The sequence below is a fragment of the Limanda limanda genome, chromosome 4, assembly GCF_963576545.1.
Source record: "Limanda limanda chromosome 4, fLimLim1.1, whole genome shotgun sequence".
Classification (NCBI taxonomy): domain Eukaryota; kingdom Metazoa; phylum Chordata; class Actinopteri; order Pleuronectiformes; family Pleuronectidae; genus Limanda; species Limanda limanda.
Window position 1 is genome coordinate 10,780,482 of NC_083639.1, and position 23,961 is coordinate 10,804,442.

The 23,961-nt window shown below is 41.7% G+C and overlaps 2 protein-coding genes across 2 annotated transcripts in view; both read right to left on the bottom strand.

The window, feature by feature from the left end:
• Positions 1–15,075, bottom strand: si:dkey-195m11.8 (fidgetin-like protein 2). Its single transcript, XM_061069570.1, has 3 exons — positions 14,954–15,075; positions 13,977–14,222; positions 1–4,210 (listed from the first exon to the last, which is right to left on the bottom strand). The coding sequence occupies exons 2-3, from the start codon at positions 13,999–14,001 to the stop codon at positions 3,045–3,047; spliced, it is 1,191 nt and encodes a 396-aa protein (XP_060925553.1). The 5' UTR covers positions 14,002–14,222; positions 14,954–15,075; the 3' UTR covers positions 1–3,044.
• The window catches only part of slc4a8 (solute carrier family 4 member 8), a 27,330-nt gene continuing 17,521 nt past the window's right edge, over positions 14,153–23,961 (bottom strand). The window contains exon 24 of the mRNA XM_061069236.1: positions 14,153–14,222. Coding sequence (XP_060925219.1) covers positions 14,153–14,222 — 70 coding nt within the window. The remainder of the gene's footprint in view (positions 14,223–23,961) is intronic.

Below are 23,961 nucleotides of genomic sequence, written 5' to 3' on the forward strand. Positions count from 1 at the left end.
ATTTTTTTGGTATATCTTCATTTCCATGACACAACAGTCTTTAGTGAGGTAGACTAGAACAGGTCAAGTATTCGAAACATTGCTCCTTAAAACTGGTTAGTGAAATGACATGAAATAAATATTTCAATGTTCGTCTTCAGAATGAGGTAGAAGTGGTTACAGAAAATGTACAAGATACAACAAAAGAACAACTGAATCACAAAAGTCATAACACTGAAATCCCATTTCTTGATCTTGTGGACAAACTCAACTCCACATACTTCCATGAATTAACAGTGAATAATCTGTCGTCTGTCGCAGCCTGTGGGTTAATGTAGAGCACATTCCCTGTGTGGTATTCAAGAGCATTCAATTGTTGAAACTAAGCGCTTAAACACTTTTAAAATCTGGGGGTAAGAATACACCATTAATTGCTTTACATCAATTTATTCATCTGTCATTTTTCTTCCTCTGCATAATTTGAAGCAAAATCGGTTTAACCCTCTGATTAAGTTAACATTTTTTTTAATGAATGTGCTTTTTTTCTCTCAAAAAGAGGCATTAAAGTACTTTTTTCACCACACTGGATTTCAGACTAAAATCTGAAGTTGCATCGTAGCCTAAAAAAATCTTACTATTAAAAGGGGATCATGCGTTTAGGCAGGAGTTTGGTTTTGGTTCAGCCTCCAAGGGGCTTCTCTTTGCACAAAATACAAGGGTATGGCACAATTCATGATGGGATGAAACATCACAGCCGCAAAAAAAGGATTTAAAGTTGTGACTGTACTTTTTACAGTGCACATCCGTCACAATTCACTTCTCCCTTCTTCATGGTGTCAATTCACGTTAAAGCTAAATTCCAGCTGATTGACCGGTGACGTGCTCTCAAGTAGTTTTGCAATACTGACATGGGAAATGGAAGCTGGACACTGTATTAAGACAATTAATGAAAATACCTGTTATAGAGCATGGTACATACTGTGTGTCTTGATATGTCGAATGTCGTCTATCAGGAGTGCTTTGCTTTGACTTTTTTTTTTTTTGTCCACAAAACCATTGCCCCACTGCTAACTACACTAACACTTAACATGTCATTCATTGCTCCATCAAAAACCTAGCAAAGAATTACATCTATACAAGAAGAAAATATGTTTCATATATCTAAAAACATAAATTGATGTACATTATGGCATGTATTGTCCTTTTTAAAAAAAATATCTGAATTACATTCAACATTTCAGGCCTTGGTACAAAAACCTCAAGTTTAATTCCCCCAGAGCTAAGAAGCAGCGTGTGTGTGTGTGTGTGTGTGTGTGCGTGTGCATGGCTGTATGTGTGTGTGGCTGTATGTGTGTGTGTGTATTCTACGGTTTGTATCAAAGGCCTTGTGAGTTCATTATTTCCCTGAAGTGTTCAGAGTATCTTTTTCTCTTTGACAAAGCCATGGCTCCATTTTCATCTTGCTCCATAAAGCTCCTTACAAACACCCAAAGGTAATAACATACATTCTTTTTTTTTTATCATTCTGAGGTAACAATATTCTTCCTGAGTATTCAATAACACAACTATAAATCATCCTTTTCAGAGGCAAAGGTAAAGACAATGCATATTTAGAAAAAAGAAGAGGCAAATCCTAGAGGACAAGCGGGTCTTCATAAAGAAAGTCGTGTTGACGTTGTTGGATGTTCTCATCCAGACGCATTTATAGAAATCTGCACGTCACTCATTCACTGGTCTGTGCATCCAAACAGGCTCATTCACCTTCAACATGTTTGCTCTGAGTGAATTTTAGCAGAAAGAAAACTTAAGCGTGGTAACTACCTCCACCAAGAAGATTACATTTTCCCCTTTGTCTGCTTGCTGGTTCATTTGTTAGCAGGATTATGCAAAAACGACTTAATCGATGGGGTTGGTGCAGATATGGATTAAAGCCAGGTTTGGTGATTTGTTCCTGAAACAAAGTTTGCTAGCTTTTCCAGGATTACCAACCCTGGCTTTAAGAGCTTTTTTTCCTTACCGCTTCCTTTTTTCTTATTAAATTTCTACTATAGGAACGGGACAATCCTGTGTAAGGTGTGCCCTACTGAGTGCCCTTTTTGTTTGTTTTTTGGTTAAGTTGATGCATAAACTGGAACAGGTTTTATCATTCAGACACACCCGTTTGTTTTAGGATATAAATCTGCATGTAAGCAACACACGGTCTGCATAAATCTGTATAATGACATTGTGTGAATGCAAAAAAAACCCGAACGTTTTAAATGAACATTAACATTTAGATTATTTCTCCACTCTTTCCTGAGGTGAAAACATTCTCAAGGGCGGCTTCGTGTATACTATCATGTGAACGTTTGATGAGCAGCTTGGCGTGCTTAAACTGGACACAGACAAAAGCTGCTGAAGCGGCAAAACAGAGAAGAAAGAAAGAGGTGAAGGAAACTGAAAAATAAGGGTTACGAATATGTTCACGGGAAAAAGCAGGGAAACATTCATTTCTCGAGTGACACAGGTCGTGTAGTGAGCTTTGTAAAGTAGCAGTGATTGTGCTGAAGAAGTGTGGCAATCTCACCGTTTCAGTTATTGCTCTCCTTACTTTTTTTGGTCAGTAATGATTTTTTCTTTCTGTGGTGTGGTAGAACATATTGCAGTCAAAGGCCCGTCACACACATAGCGGCCACAAATAATTACACTGACTTCAAACATCTGCAACATTGCAGTGCTGTTACCACAGCAGCAGAAAGGAAATAAATAGGATCCTGAGAGAAACAGACACTCACACATATAGACTGTCTTAATAATATCCATATAGAGAATGCCTCGACCTCACCCCTAAGACTTACCTCGACCTTATGGGGGCTAGAGGCCCCTGTGAATCTTTGGAAAAAACATGAGTGATGGAAAAAAATAAAGACGCACAGAAAATACCAGTCTTGTGCTATCCTGTGTTTGTAGTGAAATGAAACCTTTTGTTTTATAAATCGAATGCCATTCCCCCAAATCTGCCTGGATTAAAAACTCTGGTTGCTTCATAAGAGCGAGGGAATCCTCTCCATGAGTGGCAGAGAGTGTCAGCGGCCTCCAGCTGGATCCTCAGACCGTGTGTGCGGGGCCGGGATCTTCATGGACATTCTCTGCTGCTGCTGCTGAGGAAAGTTGTGCTCCCCTGATACACTCTCTCCTGCAAGGCCCGACGGTGGGCTGTATTCCCCTGCCCCACCATACGGGGGCGACATCAGAGGCTTTCCGGGCTTGTAGGCCTGTGGATCGGAGGCGGGGACGCCAATATCATAGCCGTTGGCGTGCACGTTGCCGTGGCTCTTGCTGTGACTGTTTCCGTTGCCGTACTTCCTGTAGCGCGATCCCTCCACCTCTGCTCCCTCTTGTCCTTCCTCCGACATCTCGAAAGCCTTGCGTTTCAGCGGCGCCCCTGCCTCGGAGCTCCCTCCAAGGCTGTGAGACGCATAACTGTAACTCCCCCCCAACATGGTGGGCCGAGGGGCCAGAGGAGTCGGGGCACTAATGCCAGAGGGCAGGTAGGAGGCACTGGGGTGGCTATATCCAGAGGACAGGCTGGTTTGGGGGTAGCACCCAGGAGGGTAGTTGTAGACGGGAGTGCTGGCGCTGTAGCTGGGCACTAGAGTGGGTGTGGCCTGCAGAGAGTGTAGCGTGGCGGGGGGAAGTGCTGCGCTGGGCTGAGGGCAGTATCCTGAGGACAGGTAGGTGCTGTTGTAGGCAGGAGGGTATTCCTGAGATGACGGCGCATTGCAGGAGCTAGCGCCACTGTAACTTGGCTCAGACGCCAGGTTGCTGCTTATGACTGTTACACTTCCTGTGGCTGGGATGCCCCCAGAGGCAGAACCCATCTTGGTGCCAGTTAATGCCTCTAGTCCAGGGTAACACTCCATGCTCTGACCCAGAGCCCAGACCTCAGGCTCTGTCTTCAGGAAAGGTCCAGGCTCGGAGTAGGCTCCAGCAGGGGGGCGGTCGTAGGACAGCTCCAGGCCAGAGTATTTATCTGCATAGCGTTTCAGCAGAGAAGAAGCAGTAAGGGCTGATATGTCATCACTGGCCCAGGGGTAACCCGTGGGGCCAAAGCCACGGCGAGCAGCGGTGGAGTAGGGGTCGTGTTTGTGGGCAGACGGCGGCGAGGTGGTGGAGGTGACATCAAGGTGCTGCTCAGGCCACTGAGATAAGGGGGCAGCGTGCTCCGGAGACCAGTGCATCTTCAACAGACCTAAGGAAAAGACCAAAGTATTATTATACCATAAAACCATAACACGATGGATGGAATTTTTTAAATGACACGTTTGCAGCATTTTTGATCTTGTCAATTTGCGATATTTGGCCTCCTCCTTCTTCCAAAACTCAACCGAGCTAAAAGTCGGCCTTCATGAATATTTGCCCTCATAATCACCTTGACAAACTGACTCTCTTCCAGAATCATGTCAGCGCTTAGCCAGTGCTCTTCCCCACAGTCTCATCCAGGCGGGGGGGCCACTGTTCTAATCTTTATACGAAGCCGCCAACATAGCCCTTAGCCTGGTCTCCACGGCGATAAGCCTCTATCAACCAGCACACTGCCCTCTGCCTTTGCCTCGCTCACATTGGGGCCATTGTTGTCTCTCTATGAGACTCTTAGTCCACAAAGCCACCCCCACCGAGCGTGTGATCTAATTCGGCCGAAACCTCAGGGGTCTGCTGGACAGGGGGAATGGGGGGGCGGGGTCGCTGTGTAGAGGGTGGAGAGGGGCTGGGGGGGGGTGGGAGTAGTTGTTTGAAAATCTTACACATAGTAAGACTGACACAGGAACACTATTCCAAGTGAACCGATTCAAAAAAAGGGTCTGATTTTCAAGTGCCATGTGTGGTTCTACATGCACATTAAGACAAGCAGGGTAATCCACTGGTTTAGTGGGAGTGGGCTTGTCTTTTTGAACTGGCATTAGGCTGACATTCCAGGCATTGCAGAGTATTATTAAACTGTCTTGACCCCAGGCCGGAGCCGGAGGAAGAAGCCACGGCCTCAATTTCACCAGAAAGTGCAGATAAATTATTCCTATGGCAGGATATAGTAAGACATGCTACTGACACACCATGATTTATTCTCTGCGTAGTTGGCGGGTTAACTTATCCTTCTGTTTTACCAGACAAACGGTTTGATCTCTGTGGTGTAAAAAAAAAAATGTGATTGCTTTATGAGTTTAGCTATGATTCAGAACAACTATTTATTTTCATTATAAACTAGAATGACTCTCAGTAGAGCACAAACCTCCATCAAGGCCCAACCACATGAACCACATTTACATTCACCAGATCCAGAGTTTTTAAGGATCTGCCCCAAATTGTCCACATTCATAAAAATCAGCCTCTAAACATTCCTGTATTTTTTTTCATCAAATCAAAATCCATGAATTGTTCAACGAAAATGTTGGAAAGTAAAAATAATTCTTCTACTTGGTTGTGTAGTTTTGGCTAGTCCTGCTAACTGAGGGATAAACAAATACACTAATGAAAAAAAAAAATGAACTGGAGGAGGTAGAAGTAATGAATTCAGCAATTGGTTTGTTGATTGTTATGATAGTTCATTGACATTACAGAGGATAAATGCCCACTAACTTAATCCTGGAAATCAGAGCGTCTTATTTTATCCACCTTACAGTTACTTACTCGACTCTTTTCAAGACCCTAATGATGATAGTTTTATTTATCTGTCCCGAAAGAAAATAGCAAACTATTAGCAGCGGTGGGAGGTGTTGGGATTTATTCAATTATCCCACATATGCACACTTGACTTCTCACACGTCTGCTCTGAAACTGTCTATATGTGGATTATTATCAGGTCACATGTCCACTGTGACCACCAGATGGGCCTCTAAACGGTCCACATGTTGATCCCTAAATTAAATGATCCTTCAGCCCAATAATCCCACTCATCCAATCCAGGGATCGCAGCGCTCGTGACCGCCACCGGCTCGTGACCACCACCGGCTCCACCCAGGATCTGAGAAATCCCTGCGCTCCGGGGAATACTACCCGATCGCGGTGCCCAGCCCACAAGGGAAAAAAATCTTTGTAGCACAGACGTGGAGATGGGGCTCGCGGTATATTTCCACCACAATCATATTAGCTAAAATACTGTAGATAAAATATTATCTAATATTGTTTTAATATTATCTTAATATTATTTATGGAACCCTGGCAGGGGGGTGTTGATGGATGCATTAACCCAGTGTCTGCTCACTTCTTACTGGAAGGTTTAATGGTCATTCATTCAATCAGTCATTCATGCCAATGTCTGAGCCCCAAAAAACTGAGGTCCAACTGGATGTATAAGGACATCTGTACCGAGCGGCCCCTTGTAAACCAGTCTGTCCATGTACAAGACAGACATGAAAACAAAGGAAGAAACACTGATGATGTTAAATGATGAATTCACAACAACATTGTTATTTTTGTTTTATCCTACGAAATGCAGAAATGCGAACTCCAGATTTGGAGTAAACTGGTTGCTATGGATACTCTTACAGGTACACTATGATGCAGAATTGGCGTATGGATATCACTTAAGCAATTTTCTGCTGTAACAGTGAAAACATGGATGATACAAACGAAAGAAAAAGGAGTCGAGCTGCATCTTTTTGTCAGATCTATAGGGGTTTTTTCAACGTACATAAATATTATCCAATTGGACCTGGATAATGTTTTAGTTTTGACAATATTGTGAATTAAAACGTTTAGAAGTTGTGTTCATCTGATGTTTGTTTTCCACTTTGAAAGTTTCCCTCCTCACTTCCAACAAACTGAATTATGTGTCCCTGTATCGAGGCTCTAAATATAGAGGATATTATTTTTTGGAACACATCGAAAAACGCAAATGTCTTACCTGTCATTAGGCGCTATATAGTTTACTCAGTACATTAAACTCAGTTCTGAAGATCAGCTTTTCTGCAACAACATAGTGTATCTGTGGGCATCATTTTAAGTTCAATGAATCACCCTTTGATATCCTTGATATAGAAATTATAATCATTACTTTTAGCCTTTTGAAATTGTTGCTTTTTTCTGCCTCTGCAGTTCTACAAATATTTCAGATCAATAAGAAACATACAATCATACCATTTCTCTACCGGGCATGATACACAAATCTGTCGCCCACTGGTTGGCTGCAATAACAACACTGACAGATCTGAACATTAATCAGTATCTGAAGAATCAAACAGTGTTACACAATCCTCTGGCTTGTGGCCGTATTTGCACATCCAATGAAATCTAGGTGTCGTACACACACACGCACACAGACGCGATACTCAGGGTCATCAGAGTGATACTCACTGGTCATGCTGATTGTAGGCATGAGCCAATCGCTTGGCGCTTTGCCTTTAATCTACTCCTCACACCCCAGACGGTCTCTAATCTATCCAAGACATACTTGTTGGCAGGAATTTAATGCATCTTGAGGCCTCATCAAAACTCAGTGCAGGAATGTAAGAAAAAAAAGACCCTGAGTAGGATCACTCTGAGATCAGATGACGGAGGAGTGAAGCAGGGTCTGGATGGTTTAAGTACCAGACTGGGAAAACCAGACTAATGAAGGATTAGAGCACACGGGACTTATGGGAGTGTCAGTGCTTGGTGACAATCTGACAAGAATTAAAGAAGCATCACTGGCCATTCCTACTTCTTATCCCTCCAGTAAGCCTGTAACGTAGAGGAAGCCTGTATTCAAAGATGATCTTACAACTTCATAAAAAAGAAACCTTTCTTGATCATTACTGTCCAATAACCTGAGAAAATAAAAGTCTAACCATTGAAAATATATGGCTATAGATGTATTTGTTACCAGCAATACCAGCATCTGATAAACCTCCGATACTGATACAAATCTATGTATTGATCCAATACCACATCTTTATGGTTTAGTTTTGCCCAGAAAAAAAACTGAAATTTGGTTTGGCAGGAAATCCCGTCTTCTTCACTACTCCAAAACAGCTGTTGTGTTGTACTGCCAAAGGTGAGTACAGCTTTTAGAGCGGTGTGTAAGTTTATCGTTAGTCCTACAAGTAAAATGGCGGACTTCATTTAGAGCTATTTGAAGATAGTAATTGTTGTGGATTCATAGATTTTTGCATTTTTGTTCTAAATACTTAAAAAAGTTCTCTGGTTTTCCTTCTTTAGATGTGTTTGTTTTTTAAAGGGTTTAATCTAAAACAGCTCATGCAACAATGACAGCAATCCTCACTGGACAGAGTTAGTAGCTGACAGCTGTTAAAATATGTTATATAAGTTGCAATACACAAAGTCTTATCGGGGGAAATGGTATTGGAACACCTCTGTCCTTGCCTAAAGCATACATTTCTGGCCGATTTGGGTGTTCGGTATTTTTGTGATTTATTTTCTAGGATTAAGTCACTTAATCCATTTGTCAATCTGTCACATGTCAACTCTGTGTCACAAAGTCTCAGAATCAATATCAGCAAGTAAAAAGGGTTTAGGAACATCTCTCATTTAGAGTCAATAGTGACTTGTTGTGTTGGTGATAGTTCCTGTCAAACTATCACCTTGTCTGTTCTAGATACATCTACTTCATATTTTTTTTGATTCAAAATATTAAATGATTTGAGAGGAGAAAACTACGGTTTCTAACATCATTGCTCTCATCAAGATCTGAAGAGTCCTGTTGTGTTTTCATGCTCCGTACACAGTAGCAGAGTCTGATTTTATAGCATTAAATTTATGATTGCATTCTGCTATTTTCCAGGAGATGTCAATTTCTGGGATTTCGGGGGATGATTAAAACCTCTTATGGTTCCTGAGCGCTGCAGCGACGGACATCTGTGTTGAAGTGAGGATATTAGGGAGCAGGGTTTGGGTCTTAGGAGGGATGACCGAGGGAGCCCCTAACCCTAATCTAGCATCTCATGTTGGCTTGGGGCTTGAAAACACCCCTTCATTCTTGGCCGTGCTTGGCTTACCAAGAGACAAAGATGAGCACTAAGCCGGCTTGCAACTATGACAGTTTTCCTTAATCATTGTGATAATCATTCTGCAGAGCAGTAAACCAGTATTTCCTTTGGTTCCGTCCACCAGCAGTTTGGCTACTGGACACCATGGAAAGATAAAACCATGGAAACGGGAATATGAAAGGAGGTCAAACCCTTGAGAACACTCGGCTTACAGAAAATCAGCAGAGCACAAACATATTACATATGCTGTGTTTTTGCAACACTGTTCCTACACATGTCTGTTTAAGTCCTTCATAACCCGGTTTTCAACTCGAAAATGACGTCACCTCTAATGCTCAGTGACCAATGTGATGAGTTTCAGACTCAATTATTGTCGAATGCGTCGGTGATGTAGTGCTACATATTTTGCAGAACGTTCACACACAGGGCTTTCTTTGCAGTCCAGACAAGCAAGAAAGTAATTTAAAGTCACATTCCTCACATTCTCCAGTCATACACAATAACCACCCTTCTCGGACATCCACCACCACTCCAAAATTCCAGTCACCTAACATTTAATACCCCTTTTACTTCCGTCTACATATTCTGCCTGGGGTCCGGCTTTACCCACTTTTTATTACTCCTCCCTCCAGCACTTTTGCATAGAATAGATCTGATATTCTTGTATGTTGTCTGTATCTGAATTTAGAGGTTTTTCCAGGGACAATTTGCAGACCGGAGAAGCCAGAGATAAAACCACAGTATTTAGAATTAGTGGACAATCCACCACTTCCTCCTGAGCTGCTGTAGCCTCACCCAGTTTGGACGAGCCTGACAAATCAATCTTTTATTTCGATGATGTCCTTAAAGTTAGCTGTAAATGTTGATTTTTATTTAAATTGACAGGGCAACTTGATGAACATTTTCAATAAGGAAAAATACAATTTGTACTATTTACTCCTATGCTCGTTAAGCTCCGATGATAATCTCAATCACATTGATCTATTACTCTCAGATAACCAGAAATAGAAGCAGGGTATCTTCAGAAAACAGATGCCTGACGGTTCAATCTTTTCCCCTTTGACATGAATAATATTATTGTGTTAATACAGTTCTATGGTCGATATCAACATTAGTGCCTATCCAGACACAGAAGTCTTTATTCAGATTTTTTCGTCAGGACCCTAAAGGGACTGCCCAGAAGAAAGCAGCCAGTGTCAAGGTGTCACTGAAATTACTGTATGTGCTTTTATTTATTTATTTAGAGTTCTGGCCAGCACCTGACAGCATGTTTATCTCACATTGATTTCTTCATACTGACCAGTAACAATGGTGGTGATGGGAATGTTTGAACTGCAAATGGCCTCACCATCACGTAATTGAAAATAGCAAGATTACATAAGAGGAGGAGATGGAAGGGAAGGAAACGTGAAAATCTGGAGCTGACTAATCAGAATCTTTTACAAGTGCATGTTTTTAATGGCCAAACCAGTTACATAGATATAGTTACATATTTTAAGAGGTGCAAATAAGCTATTCTCTTGACCGATCTGACCAGAGCAGGTGGTGACGTATAATTAAACACAGCTCCTTTTCCTCTCCTGACCATTTCAAGACTGAAGCCTACATACAACATGGCAAAGAGGGGGACCATACAGCAGAATAGGCACTACATATGCGTGTTTGTGCATCGGTGTCTAAAGCAGGAAGTAGGGTGCTTGTAAACAGCAGCCGGTTCGATCCAGTAAAGACATGGACTAAATGTGACCCCCCCCCCCCCAGCTCTTGATCAGGCCGACAACAGCTTCCACTAAAACCCGTTTCAGTGCTTGAGTTTTTCCTTATTCATTAGTGTTTTTATACAAAAAACGTATGTTGTCTAAATATTATATATTATATATTATATATTATATATTATATATTATATATTACATATTATATATTATATATTATATATTATATATTATATATTATATATTATATATTATATATTATATATTATATATTATATATTATATATTATATATTATATATTGTATTGGCTGACCACGTTGTTGTTTGCTTTCAAGAAAACACAATGATGCCAAGTCATGGCTGTTTTCTGTGCATCAGTGGAGGCTGGTCCGACTCGTGGTCCACTGCATGGTCAGTATGAGTAATTAGAGGTTAATTAGATGAAAGTACATGTGGGGGAAGGGGCTGCCTGGAATGGGATTTGGGGGTTGTGAAGCATCAGAGCTGCTGCCTGGCCGGACGGCTGGTTGGGTTGGGGAGTGGAAACAAAACTCGCCCTTACTGAGAGCTCCTCTGTTAGTGCTTTTACTCCACTCACAATAAACAAAAGGCTTACATTTCCTGAGGACGGACAGACTCACAACCACCCACACGCACACATACACACACACACACACACACACACCAAGATGCACTCCTGCGTTGTGGGTTTACGGTGCAGCAGGCCAACAGGCTGAGGGACTTCTTGGTCATCTATCGGATGAGTCAGGTTGCTGGAATGCCAGGAATCTAACCTGAGATCTATTTACAAAGCACATATCCTCTCCATACGCTACACACACACACACACTGTCCACTCCCAGGCTGAAGGAAGAGAGAGAGAGACGAGGGAGAGAGAGTGTGCTATCTTACAATGCTGATAAATGATCCTCTCAGCTGTTTGCACAATACAGGCTAATTTGTATTAGTTAAGAGTTAGTTCACAACAGTGCCCAGAAGATCAATACAGAACAAATCAGAGCAGGAATGGTGTGTTAGTCTACATGGAGCCTGTCACGGCTCCTGTTGCACTGGACGATGGACTACACACACATACACACACACACATATACACACACACACACACACACACACACAAATCAACCAGCTATCTCTGTGCTTCTAGTGTACAGAGTAAATGAGGGTCAGATTGTTATGTAAGCAGAGACCATAGTCTAAAAAGCATGAAGGAGGACCCCCCCCTTCGCCACACACACACACACACACACAATTTTCCCCTTCCCCCTTATCCCCAACAGGCCTGCACGCCTCACCAGGCCACGCTGCTGACAGCCAATCAGCTACTGTACCATATCTGAATGAACTTCCACACTTATCCCTTCTTACTCGAGTTGTTTCTGACAACAAATCACAGGGCGGTGACACATGGCAATGAGTGTCCACATGGATTTTTTTTTCTTTTTCCGCGCCACTCACATCCGATGGAATTGATTTATCTCGGAGCACCGCTGACAAATGAGTCGGCGTTAGAATTATGTTGCTGCTCTTGTTTCACTTTTCTTTCCCTTCTGATTGTAGCCACGGTCTTCCTCTTGTGCTTCACTCTGTGCCGTAGTAAAAGACAGGACTGTGTGTTCGACCCTGTGTGGTCAGTCGTCCCCCTCCCCCACTCTTTTAGCTCACACACATGTGGCAGAGGCTGGCCTGGCCCCCCTTCTCTGCTTATTGTGTCCACTCATATATCAGGCTGCAGCTGACCAGTCCCCTCGGCGCGTCCTCTCCATCTGCCCTTCACTTTGCTCTTCCTCTGTCAGGCCCTGTCCACTATCAGCAGCAGTGCAGCTCTTTACTATGACACCTAATGAGAATCTGAGCGGTGCTACAATTTGCTTAACAAGCTTTCATGATTACTGAAAGCTTGTGGCGGACTAATGAGTGTGTGTGTGTGTGTTTGTGTAAAGGTGGAGGGCGATGTGTTTTTATGAGTCACTCAATGCAGGACTAATGAGAGGCTGTTGACACCAGGTTACTAAGAATCTGCCTTTTATTCACAGGATGGCTTCACCCTGGAAACTGACAAGTGAGAAATGGCCACAACTGCTCATTCCCTTTCTTCCTGTCACACACTGCCGTCATTATGGACAGAGCCTATAATGAGGTGTCGCTAACTGTGATTACTTGTTTGCTTGTTTGTGTTGGGTAAGTAATGTGTGAGACCTGACAAGAAAATGATGTAATTAAAGGCCAGTATAGGACCAAGTTCCAGGTTTCCATGGGGAGAAATCTAAAGTGACACCGACTGAGACTTTTTGAGGGAGGAATGTGACACGCGCACGCTACTACAACTTCTGTCCACTCCAAAAACTCTCATTCTCACGTCGTCCATTTTGTCTCTGTGTCTCGTTGTGTTGCTCTTTGGAATACAAAATGCACGTAGAAGTAAATCCCTGTTGCATTATTCCAATCATGTTAGCGTTGTAATCCTGTTAAAGCTCGGCCTAATCAATAAGCCCAGGCAATCAATATAAGCATATTCATCAGCCTGGATAGCAACCTCTCATGATTAGCATATATACAAACTGACACCGTTCTGCGATGTGTCAGTGAGATCTATGTGATTCCATCTGCAGAACATATTGAGATCTGCCAAGTGAGATAACACTCAGACAAACACTCAACACAAAACGTTGCCAAGTTGTTGAGGTTAGTGCTGAAGGGAAAACCTGACAGTTTTTATGAATGATTAGAAGTATAAACAGGCTTTTCATTCGAGAAATGAGTCATTCTTCATCTTACATGAAGATGTAATACAGGTATGACTGTGCATTTGTTGTTATAAACAACATTTGATGCATCCCGAGTTCTTAAAGAAAAGCTTGAAATACACAGGCGGCTCCTCTGACCTCATTCAATATGTTTGTCATAAAGGCTGTAGGTGTCTATTCACAATTTTTTTTTTAAATATTCATATGGACAGGCAGGCAAAATAGACACTGAACCAATTTCTGTTAAATTCCTCATTGCAAAGCCTGGAGCTTCAGCTGCTAAGGCCATTAGCATATCTGCCTTCTCAACATGACTTCTCAGAGACCCCCCCTCCCCTCAGCCCCTTGCTTCCCTCTACACAGCCACAGGAGATGAGTCCTGGACAAAAGAGGGGGTCAAAAGATAAAGGTGTGCAGGAAAACACACTCGAGCCAAGCCGGGACACAGTATTCATATATATCAGGTCTTACGAGCCCCAGTTTTGGACATGATACATACATTCAAACACCCAAGCATGAGAGGTGTACACACGTGTAGATAAAATCAGTGAACACTTACTGTATGGGGTGACAGGACTGAGCATTCTGCAGCCCTGGCCCCCAGGTGAAGAGGAGAGGACGGGGTCCACTTGGTGCTAGTGAGAGCCCAGCTGCATGCTCAGGGGCCTCCCTGGGCTACTGCTTCTCCTGCTGGTGCTGCTGGTGCTGGTGGTTGTGAGGCTGCTGCTGGCTCGGCTAGTGACTGGCCTCCTGCACCCCTCCATGGTTCATCTCACACTTCAACGCTGCTCCGACACGCTGCCACCTGAAGAACGCACACATGTCAGCGTCAGAGCCAACAGACACCACAAGTATGACCTGGTTGTATGTTTGGATTGACGTCACTCAAAGCGAGCCTCTTTGGACGTTGAAGCAGTGTACAAGAAAATAAAAAATGCACTTAATTGCAATAATTCCTTTTTAAAATAAACTAGTGACACATACTTTGGGGAATTACTTGCTGAAAGCATCTAATATTCCCCTGATGCTTGTTTCTCAAGCACTCTGAGTGATCTTGCTTTAGCTTTTTCCTTCCCATGTGTCTATCTGTACATGCACATTTGCATGCATGTGTGAGGGTCGGGGGGGCATTTACCCTCTGACCACAAAACCGCACGGCCAGCGGAGACAAGTTTCTAATTCTTTGAAGCCACCCACGTTTCAACACAAACACCACAAACCACAACAGCAAAAAGAACTTTGTACTCTGTGCAGGACATGGGGGCTCTCCAACACGAGGAAACAACATGAAGAATGAATGTGTGAGGTAACGTGTGGAGGACAGACTGATGAGAATGTCATGCGTGTGTGTAGAGAGAATGAACTATAGCATGTAGAATGGGAAAATACATAGAAGAGGTCATATATTAGGAAGAGGGAATGGAGAACAGAGTGAAAAAGAGACAGGAATGTGCAAGAAGCAGCAGAATCATTGTCATGACTGTTGAACGGAGATAAACACAATCTTTTTCAACAAGTGAGTAAATGGTTACTGACCTGATCATGCCTGGATCTACTCAGTGAGTGGCTCGGTTTGGAAAGTAATCCACTACTATTTCACAAAGTAAAACAGAGGGAGCTGACATGAGCGTCTCTGTGAGTGAGTGGCTGAGTGTGTGTATGTGTGTGTGAGGCTCCTACTCTCTACTGGGACCCTATCCTTTGCTCCTACACTCCCTCGCTCGCCCTCCAGCTCCCTTCTCCCTCCCCCCTCTCGCTCTCTCTCGGGCCTAGTGACAACAGAGCAGCACACACATCCCCTCCCCCAACCACGCCACCCCTCCCCCTGCCTTCTCCCTCTCTTTTGTTAAAACTATTTCAGCAGGAAGGGAGAGAGAGGGGAAAAAGTGACCTATCATGCAGTGTCAGAGAAGAGCCTGTATGCCCCTGCTCTCTGTGTGTGTGTGTGTGTGTGCATGGAATTCTGCATGCATGCTCCTGAATGCATTTGTGTATGATCTTATTTGCACTGGGGTTCTGACTGTTTACTTTCAGTGGGCCGACCGAGCATGCAGGACACGTGCGTGTGCAAAATGGTGAATTTTCTCCTTCACTGATCACATGAGAAGTTCAGTTATTATCAATGACTTGTATTGATCTGGTACATTGATCTTAGTGTTTTTTGGGAGGGTGGGGTTGAAACAACCAATTCCTTTGGTACCCCATCCCCCTACCTACACACACATGCACATACACACACACCATCCTCCACACATGCATGGGCAGCAGCCAATGACCTCCACATTGGCCTCCAACCTTAAGTGGGTTAATTTCTTTACCTGTGATTTATCAATCAATCTATTAATAACTTTTATTCAATCTCATGCTCAGGCTGCGTTCCTTTTTGGAGTATTTAACATCTTCCCTCAAGCACCTATTTCTTCCTCCAACCCTGGTCCCTCGTATGTATAGAAACACAGCTGTGGTTCTGCATTTAGAGTTATGGTGTAGGCGGGACAAGCTGATCTGCTCCTCATGTTACTCTGCTGTAAACACTCAAGGCAATGCAGCACACACACACACACACACACACACACACACACACACACACACACACACACACACACACACACACACACACACACACACACGTTTGACACTTGCAAGCCATGTCTCAGAAAGTGGTTGTTCCCAGGACGAACTGCCTTTAATTAAGTCTTATTAGCCAATAATAAAACCACTGTAATTACGCAGCACAGTTTGAACAGAGATGACCTCCTCCCTGCTCCGTGCACTGTACAGCACTGTGTAGTTGAGATAAAGCTCATCTGAGTGAACTATTATTATTGAGCACTATAAGTACAATGGTTTGCTAATAAGGGCGGTGCAGGCTTGCTGAAAGAACTTTCATCAGGTGACTCAGAGGAGTAATGGCTAATGCAGCTCTCAGCTCTTTCTCCCCAACATGCTTTGCTGACGGACACTGAAAAAAGAAAACAGCCACGCTGTTATTTTGCAGGCGAGGAAACAATACATCTAAACAATCCCAAATGTGCTGCGGGGGGCTGTTCTTTTTTCTGCGTGGAAAAAGGTAGGCTGCTTGATACCTTCTCATTGCAGAGTCCAAGCCCCCCAGATGTGGTCTCTTGTTATGTCAGAAACACCTCTGCATGTAAAAGCAGGTCAATGGGACAAGCGGCGGGACAAAGGGCAGCGCGTGTGTTAATGACAGTCGGACAGAGAGGTGTGGCCATTAGCAGGTTGGAGAGCACGTTTCCTGGCAGAGACACAAATTTTCTTTGCAAGTCAACTACTGGAAAAGACGTAGCACAAATACACACAGGAAGGCGAATTTACACACACACACACAAACACGCACCAATGGTTACGCTGGAAATTGGACATGGTAACTCTAAGCCTGGGTCCCTTTGGCCCTGTGGGTGGGATAGGTCACATGATAGCACCCCAGAGAAGCTCAGCTGTTTGTCACTCTAATTCTGTCTCAAGCAGCTGAGCACTGGCCAGGCTGCTCCACTGAACTGTCCCAGTACCCGTGTGTGTATGTGTGTGTGTGTGTGTGTGTGTGTGTGTGTGTGTGTGTGTGCGTGCGTGTGTGTGTGTGTATGCGCATGAGTGAGTCAGAACAGAGATTGGGTTAAATTATGGAAAATAAGTCCATATCTGCTCTTAAAGAGAGAAAAAGCTGGAATACAAATCAAATTCCCACAAGGCCCAGCATGTTCACGAATGATTGGAGGTATGAATGAGACAGAGAGGGAAACGTACATACAGAGGGAGAGAGAGAGAGTAGGGACAAAACAGGAACAGGAAATCTTTGGAAAAAGCAGAGGAAACGTGGGTATTGTCTCTCACAGGCCATGTCAGTGTCAGCGCACTACTGTGTTTGTATTTAAAGGATGAGGATGGAGATTTTTCTTATTGCCAAATGATCCCAGATAGTGTCGCCTGTGAATCCAAACCGTGATAAAGCTTATTCTTATCATTTGTGCAAACGAGCATAGAGATATCCCATAAAAAAGTTGCCATAGCTTCACTGGATGGCGTGTTACTGTTTTATAATGAACATGGTGACTGTAGTTTATTTTGAGTTAGTCCCAAATACACAGATGTGCTAGCTAGGACACCAAATGTGTATTAATCCACAGCTGAAAGTGTAGTCGTCAACACACCTGATTAAGAAACACTCACTCACAAGTGCACAGGTCTTCTGGGAAATGACAGAAGATTAAAAACTGAATATATATATATATATATATATATATATATATATATATATATATATGTGTGAGTTATTTTTGAATGATTTACATTTTCTGTAGGAACCAGTAGGTCTGTGGCTGACACGCTTACTCAAGCAACTAATGCGTTGTTGGCATTAGTTTGTATTTTCTTCATGTGATTCTTAAAATTCATAAGTGTACTGGAGACAAGCTAATGCTATAGTGAATTAATATTCATTATGAGGGTTATTTTGTATGTTCATGGTCGTCTTCTCTGCGAAACGATATTGACTCCAATTCACCTGCTTAATTCAATCAATAAAAAGCAGCAGAATAGCACATTGGTACACACCCACGTGTATCTACGCTAACTCCTGTGTTTACATCTCATCAAGTGCAGAATGTCAAATAGCCAGCCTCAAATTCAGAATACCGTGTCTCTTCAAGGTTGAATGGCAGCTTCGTCCCAGTGATTTCCAATGACAGCAGAGGGTCAATGTCCACAAGAGGCTCTAACTGTTGAAAGTACAACAAGTAAAACAAGAGAGTGTATAACACTGAGCAGACATTGTTTTCTATGTAATGAATGAAGTAGTTGAAACCACAACATGCACATGACACGCACACACACACACACACACACACACGCATGCACTCTCCCACTAACAAACACACACACATGATTGCACACCACACACATAGAGCGCAGTGCTCCATGTTGGAGTGGCTTATTGTTCTCTCTGGTATAGAGGACACAATATCCAAGTCTGCTAATAGAGGTTAGATTAATTGCTGACAAATCTGTATTCAGCAGTTCCCTTTCTCTCTGCCTGACAGATTTGGGGAGGGAAGAGCCCAGAGCCGTCTGTGTTCGGTGAGAAAAGAGGACAACAGCTCACTGAGTCAAAGAGAAACGAAAAAAACAAAAAAGGAGACAATAAAAGACGAAACAGGGATTGTTGTGGTTGGATCTTGCGCACATCCAACAATTTTGTGTTTGAGCTTGTAGGAGGCAGACATACTCATATTCCATGCTGTTCTATCTAGAATAAATAGCTCCAAAAAAAGGTTGGAGCATTACTCTTTAAGAAAAATAGGCTTTTTTCACGGCAGACATTTTGACCTAGTGTCAACGAGCCAGTGTCAAAACAATGGCTCTTTTACGACATTCTTATTTCTTTATTTATGGTTTGATTTACTTCTATCTCCATACTTGTATTGTATTTGTCTCAACTCTCGTAAGCGCATGCATTGTTACTTGCGTTAAATATACAATCGTATTTTTCTATTTGTTGGTAAAGCGTATAAGAGTTGAAAAAAAAGGGAAAAGCACTGGTTTCATTAATAATGGCCAAATTTTGAAAAATGAGACCCTGAAATCAAAGCAGCAAAATGGAATTCAGCCAATGTTCAAAGTATTATTTACAACTGGGTCTGCTTAAATATCTTTTTTTTAGTGCATGATTGAGAGTCAACATTTAGCTTGAGCTGAACAAATGGAAACCACAAGCTTCTAGTGTTTAGCCCCAATTAGCACAAGGACTAGTTCTTGGATATGAACAGTAAAAAGGCTTCAGTAGAGAATATGTTTCCTAGACCAAGCTTAGCTAAGCTAAAGTGCTGCTAACATTACTGTGTTTACAGATGAAACACAAGAACATAGATCTTCTCACCAAAGTCTAAACTATCGTGTTACTTTAGGACAGATGTTTACATTATTGTGCATGCAACTAATAACTCTCTTAACCAGTTTATGGGCTAAAAAGTGTTTACTTACATCCTGCAGCTCTATGTAAACGACTCAATCACAGCTAGATGTGCAGCAAAGACAAAATGCCTGTAAAAACATGGACATTGTACTGTTTTGATTGTGTATTTGATAAAAAATAAAAGATACAAAATAAGAATGCAGCCTATTTGTGCCTAAAAGTGTTACCAATAATTATTTATATTGAATTATTTCCACACATCTTGAAGACACAACACTCACATTTCCTCTCGTGGACCCTCGTGGGAGCAGGTTTTTGACCCAAAGATTCGTCACGTGACTGTTGGTGTCACCTGACTACATTTCGCTCCTTGCGTCTGGAAGGATGTTTCTCTCTTTCTAACGGATTCTGGATGGTGCGAAGTTTACAACACAATTTAGACGAGAAATGTAGAATAAAGTCATCTGAAGAAATATCAAACCCTTGACTCTTATCACTTATTTCAGGCGGAAGCGTGCGCTACTTATGCCGGGTTCAAGGACTTTTGGACAGTTGAAACTACATTCTTCTGTTTTGATAAATTGGAAATTTCAGTGCTGGTACATGTATCAAACAGATCACATCATTGATATGCATTCAAATGATTATGGGTAAACAAAAGTTTTTCCTTATAAGGTAATCTCCTACACAGACCAAGTCCTACCACGTGGTTGTGGATTAAACTCAGATAGAAGAAGAATAAGAAAACGAATGGCGCATCTTTAATGCTGGCTAATGATAAAAAAAATGACCTGTGTTTATTCATTCACGACATTCAGACGTTTGTATCAGTCCTAAGAAATCGACCAGCTGCAGTTTGTTCATAAACCCTGTTTCACAAAAAGCACAGGACCTTCACATGAGCACAATCGATTTCTTTGAGTGTTTGAATCTAGGAAGAGAGACATTGGGGCCAGTGTTCCTCCTCAGCTGATTGGACCTTAACGCAACTGGACCCCCACGAGCACACAGTGAATATGAGACATAGTTTGACAGTATAACAAGATTAAAACATCTATTGGGAATCAAATGCAGATTAATGGAGCAGGCTGCAGATTGGAGAATATATTTTAATAATTTTCATCTTTATTAATGTAAATAAAGGCTATGGGTGAACTAAAAGTGAAATACAACATATAATATTTTTTGAAAATTAAAATGTCTTACTATTTGGTATATTTTGAATGCTTTTTGTTTTGTAGAACGTCAAATTGAATCAACTTATTGTCTGAACTTCCTGCTATTGAAAACAAAGCACGACGCTCGAATTTCGATTAATAAATAATATATTTAGCTATTTTAATTAAATTAATCACATTTGTCTTCCTGTGTCAATCTTCAATTAGTCTTTGCTCAGTAATAACTTTATTTTGAGAGCATGTTTAAACTATGGTTTAAACACAAAGTACAAAGTGCTGCACAACAAGAAAACAAATGGTTGAAATACAGAGGGAGCCACATAAATAGTAATGATAATCATCATCATCATCATCAATCATCATCATCATCATAGAGACCAAACAATACATTTCCCCCAAACAAGACAAAACCATGGTCAATATATTCAAGTAAAAAACAGATAAGTCTTAACAAGCTCCCTTAAATGTCCTGTCAACCTTCCCCTCTTCCACATGATGTCACAGCCCCGAGCTCACCTGATTGGTTCACTCCACAGCAAGCCAGCTGTTTGTAATCAGGAGCATTTTTGGGGAGTAAGGGTCACATGACACCCTCAGGGCACGCACACACACATGCACATATACACGTACACACACACACACACACACACACACACACACACACACACACACACACACACACACACACACACACACACACACACACACACACACACAGAGAGCGGTGCATCTTTAACCTCACTCCCCTTCCCACAGGCTACCCCTCTGCAGCCAGGATCACCTCCAGATGTGCTCACTGTGTTTTCACCTCAGGATAACGAGCTGGGGGAGGGGGTGCAGCACAAATACAAATGGAAACAGATTCAAGATGCTGGGAGGACAGTAGAGGAGTTGATGTATTTTTGTTCTCGTCGGTTACCTCTCAGGTGGAGGCATGTGTTATATCTGCCTTCAAATGATGAAACAGGGCAGAATTTAGATACCAGGAGGCAAAACTTAATATTGGGACTCTGCTGCCTCCTAGTGGAGCAACTCATAACAAACATCAGCATACATGATGCTCTTACATGTCAACAAGTAATCTAAAGTTACCACTTTTAAATAAAAAAGTATCCAAACAATATGATGTAGTTATATTATAAATTATAGTGTCTAAGGTTTATGTCATTTATCTCGACTCTTACTTATTAATTTTCTTACAAGGTAAATGATCTTTTATTATTTACCCTTTACCCCATTCATTTACAATGTCTGTGGTGCTCACACTTGTGTTAACATGATCTGCGTACCCCTGTAAGATATTGTGCAAATAATAGGTGGTTGAAGTCCTGCCAATTTTAGGGGTTCAGTATCTTGTCAAGGTCACGAGCTGAGATGACCTGAAGTGCGCCCACCACTAAAATACTGTATCTGTACTCAGAGTGTTAACGATGCATGACTCAGTGTAAAATCATGTGTGACCCATCTAGCAGGTACAGATCACTGACCTTCTTTACTTCGCTCGTTTTCACTGCTCATGTACGTGATGAGTTGCGAGTCCATCTGCAGCATCCGTATTTAATGTCACCAAGACTTCCCCCGTCATTCAAACAAAAATAACCACCAATATGTAATAAATAAATGAAACAGTCATTTTCAATTAAACAGTATAGTTATTTATTTTTCCATTAATCAAAACTTAAATTTCACATACATATAAAACATGTATAATTCTTTTGAGCTGGTCTGATCGTCCAGTGGCTGAACGCACAAGGTTTTTGCTCTTGCTATGGCTCCAAGACTGTATGAAACAGTTTACAGCAGTCCAGATGTTCTTTTTCTCCCTGAAATAACATCTGCTCTCTGTCACTCTCTCTCTCTGAACGTGCACAGATACAGATTTTAGTTCATTGGGACACAGCCTCACACAGTGCACAGTTTTCACTTATATCAACACATACAAATGAAGTAGGCAGGTGAGGAGGACATATGCAACACAGGTTTCTTGCTTAATTTGACATTTGTCCAAAATGAGACACGGTAAGTATTCAAAGTTTTCCCCCCCGACAGCCTGTGCCTCATTACTGACGTTTCAAATGTCTGTTTTTGGTCAGATGTAAGGTCAAAGTTCAAAATCGTCTAAATGTATGACTGCTTGTGGTCACGTGTAGATACTGAAGGCATTTCACTTTATGTTTATCATACATTCACATATACATTAATGAGTTGAAACACAACGTTAAGACACATGTTGCTCATTATTTTAACAATCACTAAATAAATGATGTATTCTGTTACAGCACATTCATGGTCATAGACACGAGATGTTTAAAAGTGTTTTTTTTCACAATTTGGTCGACTCCATTGTCGTTGATTTCAGTTTATTCCTCAATTTACAGTATTTGCTGTATTTTAGGCTTTATGTATATTTACACAATGGATAATATTTAGTCATGCTGTTAAGTGATGGGTCCTCAGACACATGATGAGCATTCACATTCAAAACTCTGTCAGAGTCAAAGCACATGTGTGACAGCAAACACACAGAATGAAACTTTCATTCATGTCTTGGTCTAGGTTTTACTGCATTTGAGGTTACAGTGATGGTTTACTGTACTTGTGCACGTTGCTTTAAAGTCCCTTGAATGGAAATGATGGGGACTATATTTGGAAGCCTTGAGAATGATTACATTGTATATAAAACAATTCACCAATTGGTATCTCATTAGACAGCACAACAAGGACATTACAGATTTGAAACATGAGTTAATATTGATAGCAGTGGTGGATAGGATTTTTCTTAATCAGGGGCCATAGAGGGGCCACGGTTCACAGAGGGGACGATCATATGTCAACATCCAGGTCGATTTTCTGAATCAGTAAGGTAGACTTTTAAGTCATTCCTTGTTAACTGTTAAATTATTCCTTGTTTAAGAACAATGTGTTCTTCTAGTAAGTTTATTTAAAAAAGACTACTGACAGGACGGGGGCACTTCAGGGGCCAATTAGACTTCAGCTGGGGCCATTTTAAATAGATTACCTTTTTGAATTATTGAAAATTTACTTGAAAGTTGGATTTTAAGGGGATTTTCTTTTAGTTTCATGTTATTTCAAAATAAACTATGTAATCTCTATAAGAAAAAACAAATTGAATTGGTTGTAAATTGAGAAATTGTGGAATTCATTAGCAATAAAACACACTGTTAAAAGTGAACAGCCTCACTTGACCTGGAATAATGAGTGAAAGCAAACCCTTTGATAGACATTACTGTGTAACTAACAGTCATTGATAATTCTTTAAAACTTATGCAACTGTTAATAATCAATTTAGTTTAATAAAATGTTAAAAATCAATCAATAATTGTTTTATGATCTGCTCCTGGATTCTCCAGTTCCTCCATCAACAATAAAATGAAGTGACAATCGGTTTATTAGACAAACTCCTGCTGTCTGCCTGT